This window comes from Peromyscus maniculatus, chromosome 17 (assembly GCF_049852395.1).
Source record: "Peromyscus maniculatus bairdii isolate BWxNUB_F1_BW_parent chromosome 17, HU_Pman_BW_mat_3.1, whole genome shotgun sequence".
Classification (NCBI taxonomy): domain Eukaryota; kingdom Metazoa; phylum Chordata; class Mammalia; order Rodentia; family Cricetidae; genus Peromyscus; species Peromyscus maniculatus.
Window position 1 is genome coordinate 52247368 of NC_134868.1, and position 27706 is coordinate 52275073.

Here is a 27706-nt window from a genome sequence, read left to right on the forward strand (position 1 = left end):
CCCCGAATTTGCTGATGTCTTCCAGCCAGTGTGCACTCCATGGGATTGTGCGGGTTTACATCATGTGTAGACCTTTGCTATTGAAGTGAGGAGCCTCACTTGTTCTTGGTGGGGAAAGCACAGTGGGGAGGGGAACACAAGAGGCCTCCAAGGATGGGGCCTGGACACTGTACGTTTAGGGAGGATGAAGACTGCAGAACACAGAGGGAATATGAATGTAAAAGCCACCCAGAGGAAGAGCGCTGAGGATGACAGTTAACCAAACAGAACACTACTTCCCTGTCCTTTGAGCGATCTTTCTGGAATATTAGTTTCTTCTGCTGTACTCCTGATAACCCACGTGAATTAACAACAGCACAGCTTTGTAGATGTAACGGTCTTATTAAATAAGAAACACAGAGCCAAATGCAGAGTTAAAAGCCCAAGAGGTCAGAGCAGTAGCTAAGAGCTGAGACCAAAACCGCCTTCTTACTACCCCCTGCCGTGGCTGTCCTTCCGTTGAGAAAGAGACCTACTTCCTGTGTGTCTATCTTTCTAGTGACTTTCCATTCTGCCTTCTCATTGGTTGTAAACTCAACCACATGACCTCCTCGTCACTGCCTGTCTATACAGACCTCCAGATCTCTATGGTTGGTATTGAGATTAAAGGCATGTGTCTCCATGCTGGCTGTATCCTTGAACACACAGAGATCTGCCTGTCATGTGATTGGGATTAAGGGCGTGTGCTACCACTGCCAGACTTCTGCTATGGCTTGCTTTTAGCTCTGACCCCAGGCACTTTTATTTATTAACATAGAAATAAAATCACATTTCAGCACAAATAAAATATCACCATATAGCTTTATGATTGGTTCTAGCTACAGGGCCTGCATGTGGGAGACTCCAGTCATCCAACATTATTCTGGCTGAGCTGAGACTGTCCGTTAGTGTTATCTCTGAAAGGGCAGGGGTCAGGGAACCCAGGGGGCCACAGGCCAAAGGTGGTACAGCCCAGGGGGCCACAGCTGCAGGGAGGCAGCTGCCTCTACCCTGCTGAAGCTGGGCAATCAGATGCCAGGCATCCCACCCTCATCCCTGCCACCATCCCTCACCCCCTGCCCACCACCGTTTTTCTTTCTTCACAAGCTTGCTCTCTGGAGTGGCCACATGGGTTTAAATACCAGCCATGTCAGCACATGGCCAGCGAGTCCCAGCTTACTATGTGTAGAGCCTCTAACGTCCAGACTCCAGGGCTCTGAGGCTGGCTTCAGAGTTCTACTTGGAGGTCTAGTAAGGACTTTCAATTTAATTTGATCAAAAACTAAACCACTGCACTAGCCAGAGAATTAGGAAAGAAAAAGAAATAAAGGAGACCAAAACTAGAAAGCAAGCAGTAAAACTACTTTTACCCACAGATCAGATTTTACATGGGCTGTTTTTCTGGCATTTTAATAAAAAGTAACCACAAGAACTAAATAAATTCGACAAGGCTTAAAAAAAAAATAAGATCAACACATAAAACTAGTTATTCTACAAATTAGGAGTGAGCAATTTGAAAAGGGTATTAGGAAAACAGTTCCACTGACAACGTATGAAAGAGAATACGGCGGAACAAAGTCAATGGAGAAGGCACAACATTGCCTGCTGAAAGTGAAGACTGTTGTTGAAGGGCCGGGGGGAAACTGATAGCTGCACAAATGTGAGGACTGGACTTCCGATCTCCAGGAACCAAGCATGCTGGATAGGCATTTGGAACCCCATGATTCAGAAGCCAGGGGAGATGGTCGGAGCAAGCTGGCTAGCTAGATTAGCTGAATCACTGAGTGCTGGGTACAAACCAAAGATCTTGCCTCAACTTATGAAGTGGAGAGGGAGCAAGGAAGAGACCTAATGTCAACCTCTGGCCTCCTCTACAACTCAATGATTAAAAAACAAACAAACGAACAAACAAACAAACAAACAAACAAAGATCAAGGGCTGGAGAGATGACTCCTTGGTTAAGAGCACTGGCTGCCCTTCCAAAGAACCCACGGTCGCTTCCCAGCACCTACATGGCAGTTTACAACCAGCTGTAACTCCTATTCCAGGGGATCTGATGCCCTCTTCTGGCCTTCTAGGCCCCAAACACACACATGCTGCACAGAAATACATGCAGACAAAATACACATACAAATAAAAAATTATTAAAAAAATTGAAACCTCAATTTAAAAAGTAAGCAAGCAGCTTGAAGAGATATGGCTCCAAAGAAAAGGAGCAAATGGCCATCAAGTGAACAGAAAGATGTGACATATCCCTAGTAACCAGGAAACCACCACTAAAACTCCATTGAGATGATACATCATGTCATTATTCCGGCTGTTTAAAAACAAACACAATAGAAAACAACAAGCTTGATGGGGAGGTGAAGAAGGTGGAGACTCGGACATGACTGGAGGGAAGGTAAAATTTAGGGACAGTTTGTTAATTTCTTCAAAAGTTAAATGTGTCATTGACAGTTGATGAGCAGAGAGCAACTTACAGAGAGAGCCAGCACACTGCTTATCTGGCTGCTAGGTCACAGCACATGGCTTATCTGGCCACATAGGTTAGAGACATGAAATAGATCCAGTGTGACTCCTCCCATTAACCAAGGAAACTCCTAAGAACATGACAGATATTGGTATATGTAACTGCTAGAGATGAATTTTTTAAAAAAATGAAGACTGCTAATGGATAGAGAAGTGGATGGTTGGATGACAAAGTAGATACAGTCCCCAAAGCAGCAACTGCAAAACTCAAAAGCTGGAGAGGAGATATCAAAATCTGATCGTAATATATAACGGTTAATCTTCATAGGGTCTAGAATCACCATGGAAACAAACCTCTGGTCTTAGCTGGGAGGCATTACCCAGATTAAGTTAATTGAGGTGGGAAGACACATCCCAAACGTGGGCAGCGCCATCTGATGGGCTGGAGCCCGGGCTCAGGAAGGAGAGAGCAGGCTGAGCACAAGCGCTCGCTCATCTCTCTCTGTCCCTGGCTGTGGCTGCCATGTGACCCGCTGTCCTGGACTCCTGCCACCTTGCCCTCCTCACGGTGGACTGTACTCCCCCATTCTGTGAGTCCCAAGAAACTCTCTCTCCCTTACACTGCTTCTGTTGGGCATTTTGTCATGGCAACAAGAAAAGTAAACTACTCCATAATAAAGAGGATATTTGTTTATGGACATGTGAAGTCCACCCAGCAGAGGCTCAACTGATTCTTCGCTACCATAGTTTGAGCCTTCAATGTCCCACAAAAGCTGATGTGCTGATGTTGGACATGGTGGGACCTTTAAGACACAGGCCCTAGTGAGAGGTCTTTAGGACAATGGGGGAGGGGGGTCCTTGAAGTGTATGTGGGGGGGGTGGGTTAGGAGCACCCCTCCCCCGACGCTCACTTTCTGTTTCCCTGCCCCAAGCATGAGCAGTTTTGCTCCACCATAAGCTCTTACCGTGATGAATCACCACAGGAGAGGGCGACAGGGCTAGCTGGCTGCTGAACTGTGGGACAAACACTTTAGTCTGAAGGTAACAGTCTGAGGCAGTTTGTTACAGTAACCGAAGATGACTAACACACGCTTCCACTGGGGAAACCACTAGCAATACCATTTCAGTAGTCCTGACATGTAACATTGGCTTAGAAGGCAAGCTGAGGCACCGGGAGGGTGAGAGGCCCACAGCCAAAACGAGGACGGCCACCAAAAGAAAACCATGAACTCAAAATGTGAGGCCCAGAAACAGTGTTTCCAGAATGGTACCCGGTGGATTTGGCTTCATAGAATGAAAAAAGGAACAAGAAAAAGGGTTTAGACAAACACGGACCTAAGATGGCCATCAGGCACCAGGTGCGGGTATGTGACAGCAAATAAGAACGACACGCTCTCCTCTAAGCCACTACTATCCTGGCGTCAGGACAGCTGTATAGAGCTAAGGGTAAGTGCAAGGTTGAAATGAAGGTGACTCACAAGCCCATGGACTCCGGGTACCATTAATTAGATCATTGCTCTCTATCCATTTGTTTATTCTCCTTTGAGCAGAAGCGTGGTGATATTTTATTTGTGCTGAAATGTGATTTTATTTGTATGTTAATAAAGAAAGTTTGCCTGGAGATCAGAGGTCACAGCAAGCCATAAACAGAAGTCAGGCGGTGGTAGCACACGCCCTTAGTCAAGTTCAGAGCCAAGTGTGGTGACACACGCCTTTAATCCCAGTACCAACCATAGAGACCTGGAGGTCTGTATAGACAGGCAGTAATGAGGAAGTGATGTGGCTGGGCTTAGAGCCAATGAGAAGGCAGAACAGGAAGGCAATAAAAGCGCAGGTTAGACAGGAAGAAGCTCTCTCTGGGGAAGCTACTGTGTGGTGGTAAGCTAAGGCTAGTCGTGGCTATTCACCATTTCTCTGATCTCTTCGGCTATTACCCCTGTATTTGGCTCCCTGTTTCTTATTTAATAATTAAGACTGTTTAGAAATTCGTCTACTAGCGCAAGGCCCTGGGTTCAGTCCTCAGCTCCGGGGAGAAAAAGAAAGAAAGAAAAAAAAAGACAAAAAGCAGAAGTTCGTCTACACAAGATATGAGGGCTTTCTGGTTCCCTCACAAATTAATGTGTTGAATATTCATTTCATTTTTGTGCAAGATTCATGCCTGTACCTTTAAAAATAATCTTTTCACTTCTGAAAGTCTCCTAATATGTCCAGCAGACTCTGAAGGAGGCCAGTGAGCTACACAAGTACAGGCCAGCATCACCCTAGTAGCTCCGGGCCAAACCTGAGAACCCCACGGCAGAGCAGTGTGTCCCAGGTTATCAGGCTTAGGTCTGAGAACCCCGCGGCAGAGCAGTGTGTCCCAGGTTATCAGGCTTAGGTCTGAGAACCCCGCAGCAGAACAGTATGTCCCAGGCATCAGGCTTAGGTCTGAGAACCCCACGGCAGAGCAATGTGTCCCAGGCATCAGGCTTAGGTCTGAGAACCCTACAGCAGAGCAGTGTGTCCCAGGTTATCAGGCTTAGGTCTGAGAACCCCGCGGCAGAGCAGTGTGTCCCAGGTTATCAGGCTTAGGTCTGAGAACCCCACAGCAGAACAGTATGTCCCAGGCATCAGGCTTAGGTCTGAGAACCCCACGGCAGAGCAATGTGTCCCAGGCATCAGGCTTAGGTCTGAGAACCCTACAGCAGAGCAGTGTGTCCCAGGTTATCAGGCTTAGGTCTGAGAACCCCACGGCAGAGCAGTGTGTCCCAGGTTATCAGGCTTAGGTCTGAGAACCCCGCGGCAGAGCAGTGTGTCCCAGGCATCAGGCTTAGGTCTGAGAACCCCACGGCAGAGCAGTGTGTCCCAGGCATCAGGCTTAGGTCTGAGAACCCCACGGCAGAGCAGTGTGTCCCAGGTTATCAGGCTTAGGTCTGAGAACCCCACGGCAGAGCAGTGTGTCCCAGGTTATCAGGCTTAGGTCTGAGAACCCCACAGCAGAGCAGTGTGTCCCAGGCATCAGGCTTAGGTCTGAGAACCCCACGGCAGAGCAGTGTGTCTCAGGTTATCAGGCTTAGGTCTGAGAACCCCACGGCAGAGCAGTGTGTCCCAGGTTATCAGGCTTAGGTCTGAGAACCCCACAGCAGGGCTCCCCAGGCAGATCAGATCCAGACACATCTTTCACTGGCTTTTTGAGGTTGAGTCCCTAGAACTTTGCTAACCATTTTTCTCATTTTCAATTTTGTTCTCCACTAGCTTTTGTTTTTATTTGCTTAGATAAATTGGTTCCTGCTAGGGAAAGCAATGTGCAGGAATTTGGTTATTTGGTACGGTCATTTGATGTCCTATATAAATGGGATCTAGTTTCTCCTGAGGAAGAGGAAACGGGGGGGGGGGGGGGGGGGAGTTGCTTGTTAATTTTTAACTGTTAAGTCACAGTAAATTAGGTATGAGGATGTCTCAGTACCTAGAGTCCTTACACAATGAACCATAATCTAATTTAGTGTATCAGCTCAGCAAAAGCCTAACTTAGCTGTAAACTTTGCAATAAATAGCTGAGTCACAGCCAGGCACAGTAGCAAGTTTTAGTCAATGGCAGATAGATGGGTGGATGACCAGGCCTTATTCAGATGAGGCAAATACCCAAGCTACACCCATCAGGCTGCTGATATCCCTTCGGATTTCTGCCTCCAGATGCTGCTTTCTACATGTTCCCGATCGGGTCTCTCTGAACCTGGCCGCCCAACTTACAAATTGCTCTTTGATTAATTTCTGTTCAGTTTACTCTGTCAAAGCTTTATCAGTTTGGTACCACTGAATAATCATGTGAAAGTACATTCTAGGGACCTGTACCTGCTCAGCTTTCCTAGTACCTGAGTCATAGCCTAGTCCTTCCTTGGATTCAAGACCCACAGACTTGTACTTTAAGTTTTGAGTTTCTCTGAGCCATGTTTGGACTGGATAGGGTCCAGGACTGGATTACGGCCAGTGATTATCTAAGCTGGATTCAGTTAGCGGCATTACAAGTTCAGGCCCAGGTTCAGATGGCAGATAAGGGTTTGAAAGAGGGACCAGAAGGATCATCTGAATCCACAGGCTGGAAGGCCGCTGACTTGGAATTACCAGGCTGAAGAAACAGGTGAACGTTCCCCCTGAATTACAGTGACTGGAGCCATGCTGGAAAGGTTTCAGCTAAGCAAAATTGTTCACTTTATGGGGTGTTTTACAGAGAGGGCATAAATGCTTTAGACACAGTGAGATGCATTTCTGACAAGCATAAATGAAACTATTCCTATAAAAATGTGTGCGTGTGTGTGTGTGCGTGTGTGTGTGTGTGTGTGTGTGTGTGTGTGTGCGCACGCACCCGTTGGTTCCCTGAAGCTGGAGTTACAGGCAGTTGTGAGCTGCCTGAACTATTGTCCTCTGGTGGGTGGCAGCAAGTGTTCTTCACTACTGCGCCACCTCTCTTCCCCATGTGAAAATCTTAAAGAAGTACTTGATAATGGAATAAATCTTTTTACACTGTATTTTAGCGTCCCTGTATTTTGCCTGCATGTACGTCTGTCTGTCATGTGCATACCTGGTGCCCTTCTGAGAGGACAGAAGAGGGTTGCTGATCTTCCGGAACTAGAGTTACAGATGATTGTGAGTCGCCATGTGGGTGTTGGGAACAGAACCTGGGGGCGCTGGAAGAGCAGCCAATGCTCTTAAATGTTGAACCACCTCTTCAGCCCTAACAGAAAATATTTTACTGACTGTTATCTCCAGCTTCATCTTCTCTCTGCCTTTACCTGTCCTGTTCTGTGTCCTCAGAATGCCCCAGCCTTTTCCCTTAGCCACTTTCTCAGTTAAATGATGGGAAGAAAAGCCGAGTACCCAAACTGGGCCCTCCAATTAGTGAGTGTTTCTTGAATCTCCCTTGGGCTTTGGCCAAAACCTTAAGCATCCCACAGAGAGACTGTCTTGGAAAGGCATGGCAGGGGCTTTGTCTGCAGCAGTGTGAACTCAGTATTCTGGCTGAAAAAACACAAAAGGAGTTTCAAAGCTACCCATGTCTTAATCTCTGTCCCCTCCCCCTTTCTTAAAAAGAGAAGAAAATTAACAGGGCAATGGTTTTACTAAGGCTCACATCTTGACCAGCCCAGGAAGAACAAAGAATTATTCAATGGATGGACCCTGTGACTTGTAAGTCAATCACCATGGTGACTGCAGAGCCAGGGGGAGTTCAGAGTTTCGGCCAGGCAAAGCTGGAAGGCTGCTCAATCCCTTGTGCAGCTCCATCTTGTAATTGTCTTCCTTTCTGAAGCTCACAATCCTCCGGAAACTTCCAGAACCTGGCACAGGTTTGAGTTTCCTATTTTGTGTGACGCTCGTGTCCTGGCCTGTTAATAAATACACGTGCTCTTTCCCCTGTTGAACTACCATCCACTGTCAGTGTCTCTCAGGAGGCTCGCTCACGGAACCCTCTGAGAGGAGGTGAAGGCCCCTGGCCTTGGCAGGCACCAGCAAGCTCTGATGACGATGAGCAGAACCGTCTCTAGGTGAAGGGACTCCCCCACGCTATCGCTACTGGAGACCCTCAGAACAGCACACCAGAGTCAATTACACAAAATGATAAAGTAAAAGAAAAAAGACTGTTGCCAGGAGCCCCGAAGACTGTCCCCCAGGAAAACCTGGCAGTGCCTGTGTTGCTGGCTTTACACTTGACAGTCCACATGACCTTTTTCTGTATGGATACCTCACCTGAGAGCTACTTTAATGAGCTACTACCAAGTTTGACACAGTTAATAATCATATTGAAAGTGTTGAAGATCTTCATAGTAAAATTACACAAGAATGTGAGTCATGCCTTAGTCATCTGCCCGTATAATCTTTGCTGTATGTGAAACCTCAATTATGAAAACAAAAGCTGAGCGAGTTTTGGGACTTGATTCTCTTCGGCGACAATCATCCAATGAGATCCATGGTGTGAGGTAACAGTCACAATGCAAAAATCTAACTAGAATCGGAAACTTTGGTTAATGTTATTAGGAAAGACCAGAAGAACATATTAACATTTAGAAGGCTTGACATAGTAAATATTAAAAAGCCAAGCAGGGATTTATTTGTACCTGAGAGCTGGATGGCTATAATACCTATTCTGATTTTACTGGAGGCCAGTTCTCTATGGCAAAGTTGAACTTTACCTGAGTCACGTGTCCCCTAGAAAATACAATGCTGGTTAAGAATTCCCCTAGCCTTCTGTGTTCTGACAGGACTTGCCCTGCTCTCAAGAGTCCAAAATAATGTGCCCCCCCATCTTCCTCAGTGACCCAGAAGTCCACTGCCATGTGCCCTCATGCCTGTGAGATAAACCAATAGCCTGTTCTCAAGAGCCTTGGGTCCTTCCTTCCCTTTCCAGCATTCTTCATGAGGAGACCCTTCTGTTACTACAGTCTGCACAGGGGTTGGGATGGTGACTTTGTCTCTCCCCGTGTAGGTACAGGGGAACTGGTCCTGCTTCCTCATCTAGGAAAGGGACTACAGGAGTCCTTTTACTCATCCCTGGAGATCTAGGCACATGCCAAAGAATTCAGCTACTGACCCTGCATGTGATGGTGTCACAGTAGAAACCTGATTTCAATTCTATTTTGAATCTGGTGCCAGTTTCTGTTGGTTTCTGGGTCTGGCCCTGTGGTACTCTCTATAAATGGATGGATGTTTACAGAGATCTTGTCTCTACTGTGAAAATAACAGAGAATCTGGCTCGAGAGATCTTTCGATTTGTCTGCTTTGAGTTTGAAACAAATAAAAATTTCATGCTACCAAGAAGTAGATATGCTGTCTTGTACTACCATAATCATGCCTGATCCATGACAAAAATTTTGGAATCAAAGCTACAAACGCTAGATCTCTATGCATGTGTGCATGCCACTGTATTGCATGAGGCCCGCTATGTGGAAGATTTAAAACTACAAATTGTCTTGGCATCTACTTTAAAAAATGCTTCAGTCTTTTTTTTTATTTTTTATTTCATTTTTATAAAGAAACAGGGCTCTGCTACCTTTTCTTGGTTTCCAGTTCTACAGTCTTACCTAGGATCTCAGTCTGGGCTACCCAGATGTCTGTCTTACAGAGCCTCCTTGTGGTGACTACCTCCCTAAGACACATCTCTATGTGCCTCTTTTCCTACTCTCTCTGGCCCTCCTACCCTAGCTCAGTGACCATCTCTGGGTCACAGTGTGACCCCAGGGAACTTGTATCTGCTTCCTTTCAATCCCCCAAAATAAAAGTCCCCATGGGAAACTGACTTGGAAAATAAAGTCATTGATCAGGGGTCTCTCTCTCCCTCTCCCTCTCTCTCTCCCTCCCTCCCTCCCTCCCTCCCTCCCCCCCCTCTGTGTCTCTTTTTTCCCTCCCTTACCCCCTGCTTGACTCTTCTAACCCACCATGAAAAGTCTGGGGATGGAGGGATACCTAATCTCTCTGTGTTTAATCTTTTTTTTTTTTTTTTTTTTGGAGACAGGGTTTTTCTGTGTAGCCCTCTGTCCTGGAACTCGCTCTGTAGACCAGGCTGGCCTCGAACTCATAGATCTGCTTGCTTGCCTCCTGAGTACTGAGATTAAAGGCGTGCACCACCACCACCTGACATGTATTTAATCTTTAAATGGAAGTTATTCTTTATACATTTAGTACATTGAATTTTGTCCCTAGTTTGAAGACTTGGGGCTACTCTAAGCTGGGATTCCCTTGGGACATCAAAGAGAATGCAAAGGCAAGCTCTAGTGCCAGAGTGGTAGCATAACCTCAGCATGCATCAGATAAGAGCACAATGGTGTCTCCTGTATAAACAGCAGTCCAAAGAGAGAGTCCTCTGGTCACAGGTCAGACACTAGGCACCATGCTTTCTAACAGGTCAAACGGAAACCTGTGAAAGGCACATGATAGCCGGACTACTCCAGTTCTCCAGAACCTGTTGGGCAGCAATGCAGACCATCCTGGCACGAGCCCTGTTTATTTGGGGTTCTCAAACAGCACCCCTCCATTCTGGGATGACCCTTATGAGGGAATGCCACCAAATGAGGTCATACATCTTGGATTGGAGATACACCAGAATTTACAAATTCCCTAGACCCCTGCCCTCAGAATTTAAGGATCGTGTGTGTGTGTGTGTGTGTGTGTGTGTGTGTGTGTGTGTGTGTGTGTGTGTGTGTGTGTTTTGGGGGGGGGCATTCCTACTAAACTCAAACATTTTAATAATGCAAGCTCACATATTTAGGTAAATCTTTGGGAAATAAAATTAGTTGAACACTTGAGGCTTGAGGAAAACAGCTAACCTGCCATTGTCTTTCTAGAAAAGATGTTAATTCATTGTCCTTCTATTAATATTACTTCTACTCACATTTCTAAGTAACTATGGCCCTATAAACCAGGTGTTCAAAATTTCCTGACAGCTTCTGAGACTTGTCTTCGTCTAATCAAACGAAAATAATGTTTTGTATCTAAAGCCGTGACTCATCCTGGAAAACCACAGAAGTATCTGTGCTACTTTGTAAGAACAGGGACCTGGGCATAGCTGTGTCCACATGACACGTGTCTACTGATGACAATACACAGGGAACTGTCAAGAGATGCTTTGCCTCACCCAGCTTATCTGTAGAAGAATGGAAATGAAACGGAATGGGTGTTACTTCTACCAGTATTTCACTGATGTGTAAGGTTTACTAGAGACGAGCAACTCTTGGGAATTCTTGCTCTAATTTCATGCTTGGCCAGACCACAAATATGTCTCAGGGCTATTTTATTTCATCTGAATTTTTTTTTGTGTAAGACTTTCTATCACACATTTGTTTATTTATTATTTATTATGTATACAAGTGCCATGGAGTGCATGTGGAGGTCAGAGGACACCTTGCAGGTTCTCTCCTCTCAGTATATGAATCCCACAGACTGAACTCAGGTTGACAGGCTTGGGGCAAGCCCCTTCACCCACTAAGTCATCTCGCTAGCCCCTCCTACTTCTATAAATAGATGTGATTCCTACTTCTTTTGGAAAATAAGGCTGATCACAATTTACAGATGCCTTCCCTAAACTTTGCGTTTTGCACACCATGTTCAACCTGACTTCTCTGCTGCCATGATTTTTATAATTAACTCTCACCAGATCTTTGGGATTTGAAAATGGTCACTAATAAGTTAATCACACTCACCTTGAGTTTTGCTTTGTTCTGATTCTCCCTCCCAGGGGACTAAACTGGGGTTACCAGAACTCCGAGAAGCAGATGGACCCTAGGGACTGCTAACCAGCTAAGTAGAACAGTTTATTACTATATGTGAGTGAGTTATGGGACGGGAGTGTCCCAGGCTTTTAGTTGGGATATGGCTATGTGTCCATGTTCTGTGCTGTGTACTAGACAGAGACCCTTCCTTTCCCTTCTTACGCTATCTGGATCTCATAATGACTTGATGATAGACCATACTTTTGTAAACAGAAAGGACATATTTGGAAATGGCTTATTATTCTTTCTCCCTGTTTGGTCTTTCCAGAATCCAGAAACTGTGATTTTTTTTTTTTCTCAGAGGTTCAAATGTAGTTTGTCTTCGATGTTATCAGGAAGTAATTAAACACTGGTTCACAATGGCAGCCTTGTCCACAATGTCATATTTGAGAATAATGTTATATTAACCAGCAGCTACCACACATCTAAGGAACCCAAGTTTGCTTTAGGGAGTCAATTTTATAACATTCTCTTTGCAAAACAAGACTGGGACCTGCTTAAGGGATGCTCAGCCTTCAAGTGAGGGAGTAAGGTTACACTGTAGCAGAGTAGCCAGGGCAGGTATGGAGGGCATCTCAGAAAAAGGGAAGTCACCCAATATAAGGGGCTGTGGCTGACCTGGCAGCAAGCTCCTGCCTGGCTTGGCTTCCAGCCTGAAGAAGCTGTTAAATGTACAGTTGGGCTCTTTCAGAAAGGCCCACAGGGGTTAAGAGAGATGCCTCAGCTCGAAAGGGCACTTGTTTTAACAGAAAACCTGGGTTTGATTCCCAGCACCATGATGGAGGCTCCTAACCATACAGAACTCCAGTTCCCGAGGATCCCTGACCTCTTGGGCACGGGACTTATAGTACACAAATATACATGTAAGAAAAACACTCATACACATAAAATAAATTTTAGAAAGGGAGGGAGGGGGGGAGGGGGGGAGGGAGGGAGGGAGGGAGGGAGGGAGGAAGGAAGGAAGGAAGGAAGGAAGGAAGGAAGGAAGGAAGGAAGAGAAAATAAAGGCCCATAAAATAAACTTAAGGTCCTATTGAACTAGCTTCAGTCATCTATGCAAATCAATGTAATGAAGCCAGGCTTATTTTGTGACTATGAATAATCTAAGAGATGTTCTTTGATCAGTGAGTGAGGGGCTACAGAAGAAAATGTATCTGAGGCATGGGGTAATGCCTGAGGTCCCTTCCCGGGTCCTCTAACTTCAGCTCTACCACTGTCTGGGTGATTTCTGGACTTCATATATGAAAATTGTTCAGTGATGTTTGAGATGAACTCACTCCCCATTCCCAGCACCTACTGCCTTAGTGACCAGGTCCACTGCATCCCCTCCGCCTCAGTAGTTACCAAATCCTCTTTTCTTTCCATCTCCTTCAACCCTTGGTACAAACCCTGATTTCTCTCACTTGACTCGGGGTAGAATGAGCCATCTCCCTGAGAGCTAAGGTCAAACTGGAGATGGACTTGGCAGCAGACTAAGCCAAACCACACGTGGACTTGGTTCTCCTAGGGCTGGTTATAGCGCTACACAATGCTTGGGCCACGCTTCTGTCGTATCAGAAGTTCCAGGCAACACCAACTTAGGGCTGCACTGTGCAACTCAAGTATTCTCTTCCTCCCTGGACCTAGCTGACTGCCCACCTGAGAACTCCATCCTGCCTGTCTTCTTAGACAACTTTTAGCCCAGTAAACAGTTCTCTCTTTCACTGTAACAGTTACTCTTTAAGGTCCCTAAAAACAGGGATGCTTGCTCTGAGGTCTCAGGACAAATGGCTGAGGAACCGATTTACTGTATCAAAGTGGCCAGTCTACCACAGTCCCTACCCGTTACAGGGTCATTGCTGGCAACCCCCTCCCCCGCCATACCCTAAACTCTTGAGTCCAGAGAGGGGCTGGGCTTCCCTTCTCCCCATTTCTGATTCCCATCTAACCTCAGCCATTTTGGCTACATGGTCTTTTTTGGCCTTTTGGTCTCTTGGTTCCCAGGTACTTTCCTTGTTCCCCTCTTCCTCTCTTGTCCCCCTTCCCCCTTCTCATGGATCTGTTCAGTCTGGAACATTCCAGATACTCTCCCTCATATCTACAATAAACCTTCTCCTCCAGCATACTTAGGAGCAGTCATGTACTTTTGTTGTGGTTGCTGGTTTTCGTTCACTGGCCACCACATCTCAACAGGTACATTTTTGTAGGGATGAGCTGTACTTACAGTTCTTAGGCGTCTGATTCTCACACTACACTCAGCCTTTCATCTCTCTCCCACACTGTAGGAGCAGACAGGCTAAGAGGGATGCATCAGCCTGCCCAGCTCTCTATTTTCCCTCCTCTTTGCTGCGCTGGTCCAAGTTCTCCTAGGCTCCCATAGATGTCCTGTCTCACCAAAGGGACGTCCAGCCCTTCCTGGGCTCTGAGCACTCTGTATCAGTGTGTCTGCTGCGTCACCTCAGTCTCCATAGGGCCAGCTGCCTCATAGCTGGCACAGTCTCCCATTCACTCTACCACACGATGTTTTAAATGCCTGGGAAGAAGGTTTTGATAAAGATGGGGAATACACACAACAGGTCACCGCTAGCTCAGGAGGTCTTTTACTATGACTGTGACAATAGTGTAGATGAATAAATGGCTTTTCAAGTGCTCTAATTCCAAGCTCCAAGTTAACTTTGGTCAGTTTTGAATAGAAATTTATCAGCAATGAGGAAACATTTGAATAACTAATAGGTGCCCTTGGTTTCCCCTGACCCCTGAGGTGGAGGGTAAATCCTTAGTGCTGAAGACACCATGTACTTCAAACATAGGGCCCAGCTGCCCTGAGCTGGAACTGATACAATGCCTCTTCCCTGAGAACTCTTTCTTAGTACCAGAAAGTGCTATGCCAACTTCCAAAGGAGGGAAGCAACAGCAGTTCTATCCATCTATGACACCTATGAACCACAACCATGACCAGCATGGCACTGTAACCCTGGCCTATGTAGGGTACAGTGATGGCACATACCTTGGCGGTAACAACAGCTCTCTAACTGGACTTAAGACCTGCTCAACAAGAGGAAAACCATGCTTGGAAATGGAAACTTAGTCAACTACCCAGGCTGGTGAAGTCATGGACTTGGGAGAAGAAGCTACAACCACTACCTCTTATCTAAGCCAGCATAATTGCTAACTATGTTCTAAGTATTTGTTCTTACACCCCCAGGAAAGCGTATTCCTCGCCCCAATCAAGGAACTTCTCTTTGCAACAGATGGAGACCATTACAGAAAACCAAATCAATCAAAATGCAGAGTTGTGGAACCCAGTCCCAATGGAGACATCCTCCAAACACTCCTTTACCTAAGGCTTGAGGATCATTGTGAAAGAGGCAGTAGAAGGATTCTAGGAGCCAGAGGTTCTGGGAGTTTTCTGTGAGATCATGTCTCCTAGTAATACCAGAAGCTACACTGATAAAGTCTCCTCAACATGACTGCCTAAATATGAGCTAAACAAGGAGACCTTAACCCTACACAAAGAACTTACAGGCAATTAAGGGATGCTGAGAGTGGGAGAAATAGTTTTCTCCAGGGAAAAAGCACACCAATTGGTTATCCAGCACCAAATGGTCAACCCTGAAAACATACATACAAGTAACAGCATACAGAGTGAGCCAATTATATTTATGATATAAATACATATGAATGTAACAACCATTAATGAAATAAGAAAGCATTAATTTGAAAGAAAGTTAGGTGTGGGTGGTTATATGGGAGGGTTTGGAGGGAGGAAAGGGAAGAGAAAAATGACAAAATTTATATTATTATCTCAAAATAAAATAATTTAAAAAATTATTGCAAATAAAAATTTTAAATTATAAGCCGGGCGGTGGTGGCGCACGCCTTTAATCCCAGCACTCGGGAGGCAGAGGCAGGCGGATCTCTGTGAGTTCGAGGCCAGCCTGGGCTACCAAGTGAGTTCCAGGAAAGGCGCAAAGCTACACAGAGAAACCCTGTCTCGAAAAACCAAAAAAAAAAAAAAATTTTAAATTATAAAAACAATAATAACAAAAATTAATTAGAAACAGAAACATTTAATCACTGAGAAACACTATTACAGCTGTGCAGTCTTCAGGAATCAAATATTTAGTGAGCCAGTACAATACCCAAGCATAGAATGGGATAGACTTTAGTGAACAATCAGAATCCAACAACTATAAACACAATCCTGGCGCAAAGGAAAGACAGGGAAGTACTTGGCTGCAGCAGGAATGAGACAGTGACTAAATAAAGGCGCTAAGAGGTAAGAGCTGGGCAGAGGGGCTCCCCGCTCCCACAACTCTGAAGATGGAGGGCCAAACACACAAAATCCTATGTGAAAGAAGCAGCTCCTTTGGGAGAACTTCCCCAAGGGATCACTTTGGGGAACAAAACTACAAGAGTTTTGTGGACTTGGTGGTGCCAGAAGGAGCTATTCAGGCTGTGGTGGGAGACAAGGAATCATGGGCCTTTCCCAGCTGAGGACTGCAAGCCCTGAACCACTGACCTGCCAGGCAAGGTGCTCCTGCTGGTGCAATGGTGGCGACAGGGGCAGGATTGTTCTAGGGCCACCAACCACTTTCCAGCACCGGCTGCTCTTGCAGGGACCCAAGTCTGGTTTCTAGCACACAGAGGGCAGCTCACAACTGACTGTAACTCCAGTACTGGGGAGTCCAACACCCTTCTGGTCTCCATGGGTGGACATGAACACACATATACTCACATATAACTATATGCATGCATGCATGTGTGCGCATGCACACACACACACACACACACACACACACACACACACACGCACACACGCACACACAAAGTACAAGGAGCCTGCCTCATGAGGACAGACTCAAGGAAAGCTGAAACCATGTTATTATTTGCAATATAGTCATATAAAATTTAATTTTCCAACTCCTATTGTGGCCACATCTCACACTCCAAGGTATGTATTGTAGAATGATGTTATAGAAAGCAAACAAACTTCTATTTCTAATTCTGTTACTCACTGGAAAAAGAACAGGTAAGACTGTCCTGAATAGAAGAGCACCAGCCACAGCCATAGCCTCTGGCCCAGGCAGTCAGTCACACAGAATCAACCGGAACTACGAAACGAAACCCACTGGGAAGCAACACTAATGCATGCACTGTGGATACGGCTTTTAACTTAGGAAAAAGTACTTTCTGAAGTTTCTAAAGTGAATGTTCCAGAGAGTCGAGAGGGAGGGCGAGAGAAGAGGGAGGTTGGGAAGGAGAGAATGTGACATTTGGGAAACTGCGGTTTATTTTGTTTTGGTAAGATCAAAGGTAAGTCAAACCAAACAGATGCACTTGTTTTATTAGTGATAAAAGAGAAACATTTCAGGAATAAAACACTGTAAAATTGTTTGGGTTTAGGCATCAGCTTTCAGATAAACAGTAAAATTACTTTTCCTTAAAAATAAGTGAACTGGCTGGACAGTGGTGGTGCCCGTCTTTAATCTCAGCACTTGGGAGATAGAGACAGATAGATGGATCTCTGTGAGTTCGAGGCCAGCCTGGTCTACAGGATGAGTTCCAGGACAGCTAGAGCTGTTGCACAGAGAAATCGTGTCTAGGAAAAAAAAACAAACAAAAACACAACAGAGTGAACTGAGGAGATCATGCAAGCATTTTCAAAGATGACGGATCTTGTTCACTCCTGGTGTAAATCCACGTAAGTACACGAGCACTGTCAGAATCATAAACCACTGTGACTACAGGGGAAATGAAAAGGGTAAATCAGCTATGACAAAGGACAGAGGCTGCCAAAGCAACAACAAAAGACAACCCTTCCCCTAGAAAAGCGTTCCTGTCACTCCCTGGACCACGCCTTACCCAGACGCCGGCAGCCATACCATTCAAGTCTCTTCTGGAGGTTAGAGAAATGGCTGACACATGTCCTGCATTTCAAGTGTGTGGCATCCGTAGCAGCAGAGCCTTGTGGGTAGCCAAGATGCCTTCCAAATACTCATTTTTTTTTAAACACCCTTAAGCTCGTGCTGCCCTCCCCTTTGGCCAGAGAAGCCTGTTTTTTGCAACAAGTGACAGTTAATATAGAGACTCAGAACTGGTCAAAATGCTGAGAACAAACAGCTGTTGAGTGCTCATCTCTAAATGGGGCATCTATAACAACCCCAAGACCTGGGACATTATGGAAAAGGGGTTGGGAAACAGGAAGATCAGGAGGACAGGAAGAGTCCTGTAAAACACTGTTTCTGGGTATGACAAAGCCAGCGTAATCATGAGCACACAGTAGCTGTGGCCAGCTGCACAAGACCAGTACAAAATAAATAAGGCATGAAAGTATGAAGGGATTAGATGCAAGGGTCTACAGAGTAGGAGAGGGGTATGGGAGAGTAGGAGGTGAGTGAATTCACAATACACTGTATACACTTAAGCTATCAAAAAGTAAACAAGCATCAAAGGAATAATTTTATACTTAAAAACATAATGCATATCCAAGCAAACTGTCACTGATATCCGAATTATTTTTATAAAGATACAATCGGGGCTGGAGAGATGGCTCAAGGGTTTTAAGTACTTGCTGCTCTTCTAGGGGTCCCAAATTTGGTTCTCAGAACACCTATGGTAGCTGACAACCATCCCTAACTTCAGTTCCAGGGGACCCAACGACTTCTTCTGGCCTCCGAGGGCACCGCAGGCCCTACATACAGGTAGTACTCTCACACACTCACACACACACACACACACACACACACACACACACACACACACACACAGGTAAAACACGCACACACAATGTAAGAGTAAGTGAACCTTAAAGAGAGGATACAGAAGCTGGAGAAATAACTCGGGGGTTAAGAACAGCTGCTGCTCTTCCAGAGGACCTGAGTTTGGTTCCCAGTGTCTATACCGGGCAGCTCACAACCGCCCGTAAGTCCAGCCGGAGGGTACCCAACACCCTCTGACCTCTTTGGGAACTAATCCAAGTGTGTACATGTACACACTTACACATTTATATTATTTTTTTAAAAAGTGTACTGGAAGTGGAACCAGTCAAGAAAAATACAAAAAAATGGGAAAAAGAAACAATTCTATTAACACTGAAAAAGACTTTAGGTTTTTAAATACAAAACAGAAATATGGAGCAGATACATTTTAAAAAGAAAAACAGGATAATTCCACAAAAAAAAATAAAACACTGTAATTTATAAAAACATACTTATTGAAAATCTAAGGATGAAGATCCCTCATCCCAAATTGCTCTAATCTGACAGTCAACAGACATGAGATTTTCTTGGACAGACATTGACATAAATCTCCACTTACATCCAAAAGCCACAAAAGCATGCCAAAAATAAAATTGAAATGCTTCTTAACTTAGTTTAACTGATATAATGCCTCATTGATTTGTAATTGGCAGCTTTTATATGTCACTCTCTATTTAATGTCTTTCCCTCTGTTATTTCCTTAAAAAAAATAAGCAAAATAAAAAACCCAAATCACCCTGTATTATAAGTAATAACTCTGAATATCAAGAGAACAATACTATTTAAAAGGGTCAAAATGTTAGGGAATTAAGGAAAGACAAAGGAATAAAAACCCAGTGATGGAGAGAAAGTCTTTGTCTTGCCAGGGAGGAAGTACAGTCCTGCTTGGGAAAGCACCATGTCTGAAGTGAGACCTAGGCTTTCGGGCAGATGGGCAGAGGCCACGCTCCTCTGCTGTGTGTGGTGTTATGCAAGGCTCATAACTGAGGCAGCCCCACCCTTAGGTACACAAGGTCCAGGGATTCTGGACACAACATGAAGTTGAGTGGCTTCACCTCCTGTGCTTTGCACACACGATGTTCCCCGAGGCTCCGAACTGAAGCAGCCCTTCCCTTAGGCACACAGCCATCTGATTTCCATGGCAACAGTGTGAGGTTTGCAGGCCTTGCCTTCCACTCTCCTTTCCTTACTTCACTCTTGGCTTCAACCTCAGGCTGTAGATGTTCCAGGGGACATGGCCAGCCCCTTCTTCCCAGGGGTATCTCCATGAGAGAACACTTGTCCCAGGAACTTCACAAGAAGACTTCCCTCACATTATATGGGACAGAAGTGAGTCACCAACTCAGCACGAGAAAGAACATCATGAATGTGGTTAGCTCAGCTGGGTCTCTGGGGGACAGAACGGACACAGTGTGGGGCACTTGGCAGGCATGGTTACCAGCACGGTGGTGACTCTCTGGAGAACAGGTGTGTACTCAGGGGGCAAAGGACTGAGTAGCAACCCACACAATCAGCTTCTTTACTCCCAGAGAATCCTTCAAATTGAAGGACTTGATATTTGTAAGCAGATTACTTGGGCTAACTATCATTTAGCTAACATCCCCCAAATAGTATATTTAATAAACTAGACCTTAGAAACCAGCAGTCACAGGTATGGGACAGTAAAGCTCCATTGGCATCTTGACTAGGCTTAAGAGAATCACCATGGAAACACAATGCTAGGTGTGCCTGTGAAGGCATTTCCAGAAAGGTTTAACTACAGATGAGTGGCACCATCCTTGGGGTGGGGTCCTGGGCTGAATACAAAGGAGAAAGTGAGCTGAGTACCAGCATTCACCTGTTTCCTGACTGCAGATGCAATGAGACCAGTAGTCTCGAATGTCTACCATCACAACTCAAAGTCACAACAGACTGTAAGTCAAAATAAACTCCACTTTCTCTGAGTTGCTTTGTAAGGCATTTTGTCACAGTGACCAAAAGTAACTAATACAACACATTCAGACGCGACTTGATGACTCAACCTTGCCCAGAGTCTTGACTGCCTACCAGACTCCTGGAACAGCTTCTCTCTCTGCCACACAGACTCAGTAGGAAGTGCACTGTCATCTTGGCCTCCAGCTGTGTGGCCCACTGAAGGCCTAGGGGAATTTGTCCAATAGGCCCTCACTTCTACCATCTCCAGTCCAAATATATCTCCAGATTGTTCTTGCTGCTGCTTCTGAGACAGGGTTTCACATAGCTCAGGCTAAACACATTCACATTGCTCTTCTTATTAGTAATTGGTTTGGTAGAGACTTCTGTCCAGTTCGCTACACAGCTTGAATTTGCTACATAGCTGAGGATGACCTTGAACTTCTGATCTTCCTGCCTCCCGCTCCTGAATGCTGGGATTACAGCCATGTGCACCACCAAGGCTGTATTTGATGACTTCTGAGCAACACACTTCACAATGAATCCAAAGCTCTTTGAAGACTGCATTAAATGTTTTCTATAGAACATGGGAGCAGACTGTTATTGCGGGCCACCAAGATGCCACCGGTTTCTGCATGGCTTCAGACAGCAGCATCTGCTGAAGCCCACACCTGTCACAACGAGAGCCCAGCCCACCTCTCCCAGCTCTGGGTGTGGTTTGCCAGGAAGGGTTATCAAAGTAGCAGCAGATCACCAAACACCTGTTAGAAACCCACGCTCAGTCTCCCTAAGCCCATCTCCCAAAGGCTCTCAGTGGGCCCACCCTGAGATCGGTCCTATCTCAGTGCACCCAGCAGGAATAAACAGCAGGAAACTGTTTACGGGGACATTTATAAAATGTGTCATCTTAGAGGAAGTGTGACAATTCCCTGACTCTCTTAATAATAAATACTCATGTTGAATTTCCAAGAACAAAAACAAATATCACCTGTCATTTGGATGAATCACTGCTATTTCAACTTGAAAGTTAGGCTTGAAATCAAAGCTTCCACCATAATATCTAAAGGCATACAGCCAAAGTCCTGGAATTACAGTAAATGGAAAACCATTTATTCTATCATAACAATGAGAATCATGTCTGGAGGGCCTTTTTCATGGAGGGAAGAGTAGGCCTTAAGTCAGGAGTCAACTTCAGTGATGTACTGCAGCATGCAACCTTGAGGAGAGACTCCATCTTTCACTGACACAAAACCCACCTCTCTAGGAGGGGAGCATCGACAAAAAGACAAAACCAAAAAACAACAAAAACACACACTATGTGGCAACGATTCCAATGGAGTGGGGACAGAGAGCACAAGAAATGACCGAAACATGCTGAGTCCAAATGAAAGATGGAAGAGGGGAAGGAGAGATGGCTCAGTGGTTAGGAGCATTGGCTGTTCTTCCAGACCATCCCCATTTGATTCCCAGCATCCACATGGCAGCTCAGAATCTAGAACTCCAGTTCAAGGAGATCTGGTGTCTGTTCTGGTCTTTGTGAGCATTGCTCACTACGGTACACAGACACACATAAAGGCAAAACATCCACACATGAAACAAATGAAAGCATACAAGGGAGGGCTTGGGGGTGGCTCAGTGGGTACAGTACTGACTGTGCAAGCCTGAGAGCTGAGGTTTAGATCTGCAAACCTACAGGGTGGGTGTGGTAGCTGATCTACAATCCCAGTGCTTAGACGGTAGACACAGGGGATCCCTAGAGGAAGCTGGCTACCCAGATTGGGTATTGGCCATATTTGCCAGCTCTGGATTCAACTGAGAGACCTGAGTTAATGAGTAAGGGGGAGAGCAACCAAGGGAGGCTCCCAGGTCCTACCTCAGGCCTCCATATGCATGCATACTCACACACGTGTACTCATACAAATGTAAATATTCACACACACACACACACACACACACACACACACACACACACACACACACACACAATATCCCTTATCCCATGGAGTGCTGTATCATGCAGAGTACTGCAAGACATCACAGAGCATGCCCCTATTGACTCATAGCCTAGTAAAGTTGGGAGAACAGCGATTATTAAAATACACACAAGCTATTTGTTTCCTTGCTCATGTACAAGGCTTTTCAGGATGTAAGTATTCTGGGCCAGGGAGATGTCTGAGGTGGAAAAAAGACTTGCTGTGCAGCCTGACAACCCACACAGTAGAAGGAAGTCCTGCAGATGTCCTCTAATGTCCATATGGAAGCTGCAGCACACATGTGCATACACACACATAATAATAATAATAATAATAATAATAATAATAATGCAAAATCTTTTTAAAATGCTGATAGAAATGTAAGCATTCCATCTGGTGTATGGTTTCTTTTAAAACAACAACAAAAACCTTGTCAAATAGGTGTGGTACATTGGTCCTCTGTTTCTCCCCAAGGCTTTGCATCTCTGAAAGCCATCTGCAAACCCTCTGTGCTCTGACCCACAGCTTGCCTTCCTGTGGAACAACCTGGATTGGCAGGCATAGCCCCAAAATGAGATTTTAAAAACTCAGCCACTGACCAAGAGCTATGCAGTTGATGATTCAGGTTAAATTTTTGTTGAGGATAATAATCTTTCGGACAACAACAAGCCCAGGAGTAACAGAACAAATGAAAAACCGTGGAGGAACAGAGTTCATGTACTTTTACGGAGTTCAAGCATGAAGCCCGCATTTAGCTTCCTCCGGTTCTATGCTCAAGAATCCTCAATGGTCAATTTGCCTGAGTAGTTCATATTCCTCCCTCCCTGGAATGATGCATAACTTTATCATCGCCTACAACTAAACATACTATAAACTAAGAGAGGAGAGCTGATAAACTGCTTAACCAAGTCCTCAGCATAAAAAGAGGAAAATTAATAAATATTTAGAATTGTCAATCTAAAAGAGACTGATTCTAGACTGATTTGTAAACACACTTTTCCTATTGAAAGTAGGTGTCTAATCAAAAACATTGTAATGGAAGCTATAATTTTGAGACTATAAACTCTTTACTGAATTGTATTTGTTCCCGCTAAAGAGAAACTCAGGTAAGATCACTGTTTTAAGGTGTCTATTGCTGTGATGAAACACCATAACAAAAAGCAACCTGGGGAGGAGAGGGTTTATTCCACCTTACAGCTTTTAAGTCCATCACTGAGCGAAGTCAAAGCAGGAACCTGGAGGCAGGAGCTGCTGCAGAGGCCATGGAGGGTGCTGCTTACTGGCTTGCTCCTCATGGCTTGCTCAGCCTGCTTCTTATACAACTCAGGAAATAAAATGTGGAGCAATGTTGACTTTGTCCCCCACATGCAAGTGTACACATGTACACATATTTTCATCCCCTACAATCCGCCACCAACCAATTGCTAAAAGTATATATATATAATATATATATATATACACACACATACATCCTTTATAAAGTATATACATTCTTTTTAAAGTATGTATAAATATGTACATATATATACATATATATATATAGACACATATAATTAATGCCCACCATTTTAAGTCTTCTTTCTTAAAAAGACCATAAAAAGTAACTCATAGTTTCCAGTAGTGATAGACTGAGACCTGTAAATCTACCAACAAACTGGGATCAGTCAGAAAACTACAAGCTAGGAACAGGCAAGCAATGTCTGTGACATCACTACCCCGGCAGCCAGCGGCAAGACCTGAACTGCTGACATGGCATCTGAGGTTCGCATTCCCTAGGACATTCAGACTCCCTGACAGAGACCCAGCTCTTAACTAGTCCATCTCCTGACTGGACACCAAACCAACATGTTACTTGCTGTGGAATATAGAACTGAAAACTATGAGAAACTGCAGATAATAAAAACAGAAACAAGGGAAAGCAGAGGTGTCAGAGACAGACTTCGAAATGAGCATGCACGGTCCAGAACTGAAAATGATAAAATTCAAATAAAGCTGTAAGAACCCAAAAGGGCAATGAATGGTGAGGAACTTCAGTCTGTAGATTTAGCAACACAATGGACATATAGTCAACAAAAGGGGAGATAGAAACAAAACTGATTAAAAAATAAACAAAGATACAAGAGAGGCCAGGCTTGGCTGTGTATGTCTTTAACACCAGCACTCAGGAGGAGGAGGCAAGCATCTTTGAATTTGAAGCTAGCCTGGTCTACACAACAAGTTCCAGGCCAGCCAGGGCTACAGAGTGAAATTCTGTCTTACAAACAGATCCAAGACGAAAGAAACATCACAAGGTCTGAACTCCAGAAGCAATGGGTAACACACGGTAACACTGTACTGCCAGCAAGAAAGAGTTGAGAAAATGCACTGGGCGGTGGTGGCGCACGCCTTTAATCACTGCACTCGGGAGGCAGAGGCAGGAGGATCTCTGTGAGTTTGAGGCCAGTCTGGTCTACAGAGAGAGATCCAGGAAAGGTGCAAAGCTACACAGAGAAACCCTGTCTCGAAAAACCACAAAGAGTTGAGAAAATGGGCAGAAGCAGCAATAGCTGGTAATTTCCCAGAACAAATCAAAGATCTAACAAGAAGGTTCACAATAAATCAACACAGCACTCTGGAACAACTGTCACAGGGTACCTCATCTCCCTTGATGCTTAGATCTTGGGTCTTCTCAGGGCCCCCAGGACTGTTCTGCGTCCCTGGGGTCCACACTTGCCAGTCTCTGACTCCCTACCCTTCACCTCAAATCTCCATGTGACACAGGATTCAGCATTATCTACTCTGACTGGCCTGCCTCTGCAGGGTTCCTAGGATGGGACAATACCTACCCTTGCTGCTTCAGGGGTAGAAGATCATTAGTGCCCAGAGAAACATCTAGCTGTGTTCATCCCTACAGCAGAAGCATACATGAAAACACTGTACTCTGGCCACCAGGACTGTTGGTCTACATGTGCCACAATAATTAGCAGATGAAACCACCTTTTCTTTCTTTCTTTTCTGGTTTTTCAAGACAGGGTTTCCTTGTGCAGCTCTGGCTGCCCTGGATCTCCCACTGTAGACTAGGCTGGCTTCAAAATCACAGAGATCCATCTGCCTCTGCCTCCCAAGTGCTAGGATTAAAGGTGTGCACCACCACCGCCCACTGAAACCCTCTTTTCAACATTAACATTCAATCGCAAGATTTTCATTTCTTTGCAGCTCTGGAGATCAAACCCAGGGCCTTGCACATCCCAGACAGGCATACTGCTGAGCTACATCCCTGGGTCAATCACAAGATGTCACAAAGATAACAGGAACAAGCTCCGTGCTTAGTAAAATGGAATCTTTTGGTTTGCACTGTACATAAAAACAAGGCCCTGTCAAAGTCTCAAATTTCAGTTTAATGTAGACTATCTTTAAGTCTATTAAGGATCAAAACAATCTGGCAAAATTCTCCATTTCTGAGGGGAAAGGGGGAAATAACAGATACTAGCTTAATCTGGAGATGATTCAAATGAGGAAGCTGTCCTTAATTTACCAATCTAATTCTACAACCCTACAGTCAGCTTTCAGTATCCACAAACCGAACCCAGTGTTTTTGTTGACTCATAACAATACCAGATGCCAAACAAGCTCCCATCCCCACCCTACATAAACGATCTCGATGTGCTGGGAAGCTGAAAGAGGAATCACACATCAAGAAATTTCTATCCTTCTTCAAACCCACAAAGAGACAAAAGCACGGCCGTTGTCCTCGGCATACCTCTGTCTAAACCAGGACTTCTGGCAACGCCTAAGCAATCGAGCCTCTGCAGCCATCTTCCTGGCCTATCAGGAAGGTCTCGCCTTACCATACCGACTTCAAGTTCACCATAGGCTCCACGAGCTTTATGACTACTGGTCTTAGGGTTTTATGTTAGGCCTTGATTTTTCACAAATGAAGGACATCTGAGCGCTTTACTCCTATCTAGTGAATATTTTGCAAATGAGCACAGAGCAAGACACCGGCCCCCATCGTGCCTGAGAGCGGCAGGAGGCTTGTTCACGGCCAGGCACGTGGTGGTCAAGTCACATGAGGAATCGAGGTTTGTGGATGCCAACACTTAATCCTGGATGGCTTCAGACCTCTGAGTTATACCCAAACTGCCCACATTCACCTGTGATTAATTTCGTAAACAAACACACGGTGCATGGAGTAATCATTATGGCATCTGAGCATGGGAAGGTTGGGAATTGTATTTCTATCTACTGACCTTCTGCCCTTTGTCACATTTCTTTGCTTTCTGTCGAGGTCTGACAAGGCCTGTGCAAGAGCTGTCTGAAGTTTCAGGCTTCACTGGTCCCTTTTTAACACCTGAAACCAAGTGGAGTGAAGGTTAGTTAGAAATAACACGGATTGAATGCAAATGTAAGTTAGGCACAACAAAAATTAAGCATTCTGTTTATGCCGAATGGGAACAGAATACTGCAGACTCTGCCAATCACCGCCATACCCACCTAACTCTTTTAAGATCTAGTTAGAGACAGAGCTGGGGAGACAACTCAATTGCCACACAAGTCTAAGGCCCAGGGTCTGGATCCCCAAACCCACATAAACACCATGTGGGTGTGGCACCCATTAGTAATTCAAGTACTTGGAAGGTTGAAACAGGAGGATCCCAGAGCAAGCTCGCTAACCAGACTACCCATATTGTCTGTCTGTCTGCCTGCCTGTGTTTTAATTAAACCTTAAAACTTGCAAATAAATAAAAGCATCACACACCAGAATTAACCAGACCTAAACCCTCTACATCTTAAAGACAAGCCTCATAGGTGAGCACTGGGTTCAACTGTGAGACATTGCTTCAAAGACTAAGACAAAGAGCAATGGCAGATACCATGTACGTGTACTTCCACACATGTCCACACACAGACACCACATTCATATACAAGCTCTAAAAATTAAAAAAAAAAAATCTATTTAGAGTTAGCAGGCAATTCCCTGCAAACATGCCAGCAAATTTCCAAGGTTGGTCAGTGCTCCACCATATCTGCGTGTTTGCGCCTCTGTTCCTTAGGCACCATCCAAAACAACTCTAAATTACCAAGTAATAAAAACCAGCTTCTCAGAGAAGACGCCTGTTAGATGCAATCGGTTATTACAAAATAATAAAACCCAGCACTGGACTTAGTTCTTCTAGAACAGTCTTCAGTACAAAGCTCCAGGTTTTAATCTGCACATACTTGATTTTGCTCCCTACTAGATTTTCACATTAAACCAACTTCTTGCCACAAAGGCCCACAAGAGAATCCAGTGCGCTCCCTGTGGCTCTGTGGGATGACAGCTGCAGAGAATGGAGAGGATGCGAGTTGACCCTTACAGGTGCGGCCTTACATGAGCTCT

General features: G+C 45.0%; 1 protein-coding gene across 2 annotated transcripts in view; it reads right to left on the reverse strand.

Moving 5' to 3' along the window:
• Mcph1 (microcephalin 1) overlaps positions 1-27706 on the reverse strand; it is a 208624-nt gene that overhangs the window by 141692 nt on the left and 39226 nt on the right. For both annotated transcript variants that reach the window (XM_042262469.2, XM_076553665.1), the window contains exon 9: positions 26577-26677. In XM_042262469.2, the coding sequence (XP_042118403.2) occupies positions 26577-26677 (101 nt within the window). The remainder of the gene's footprint in view (positions 1-26576; positions 26678-27706) is intronic.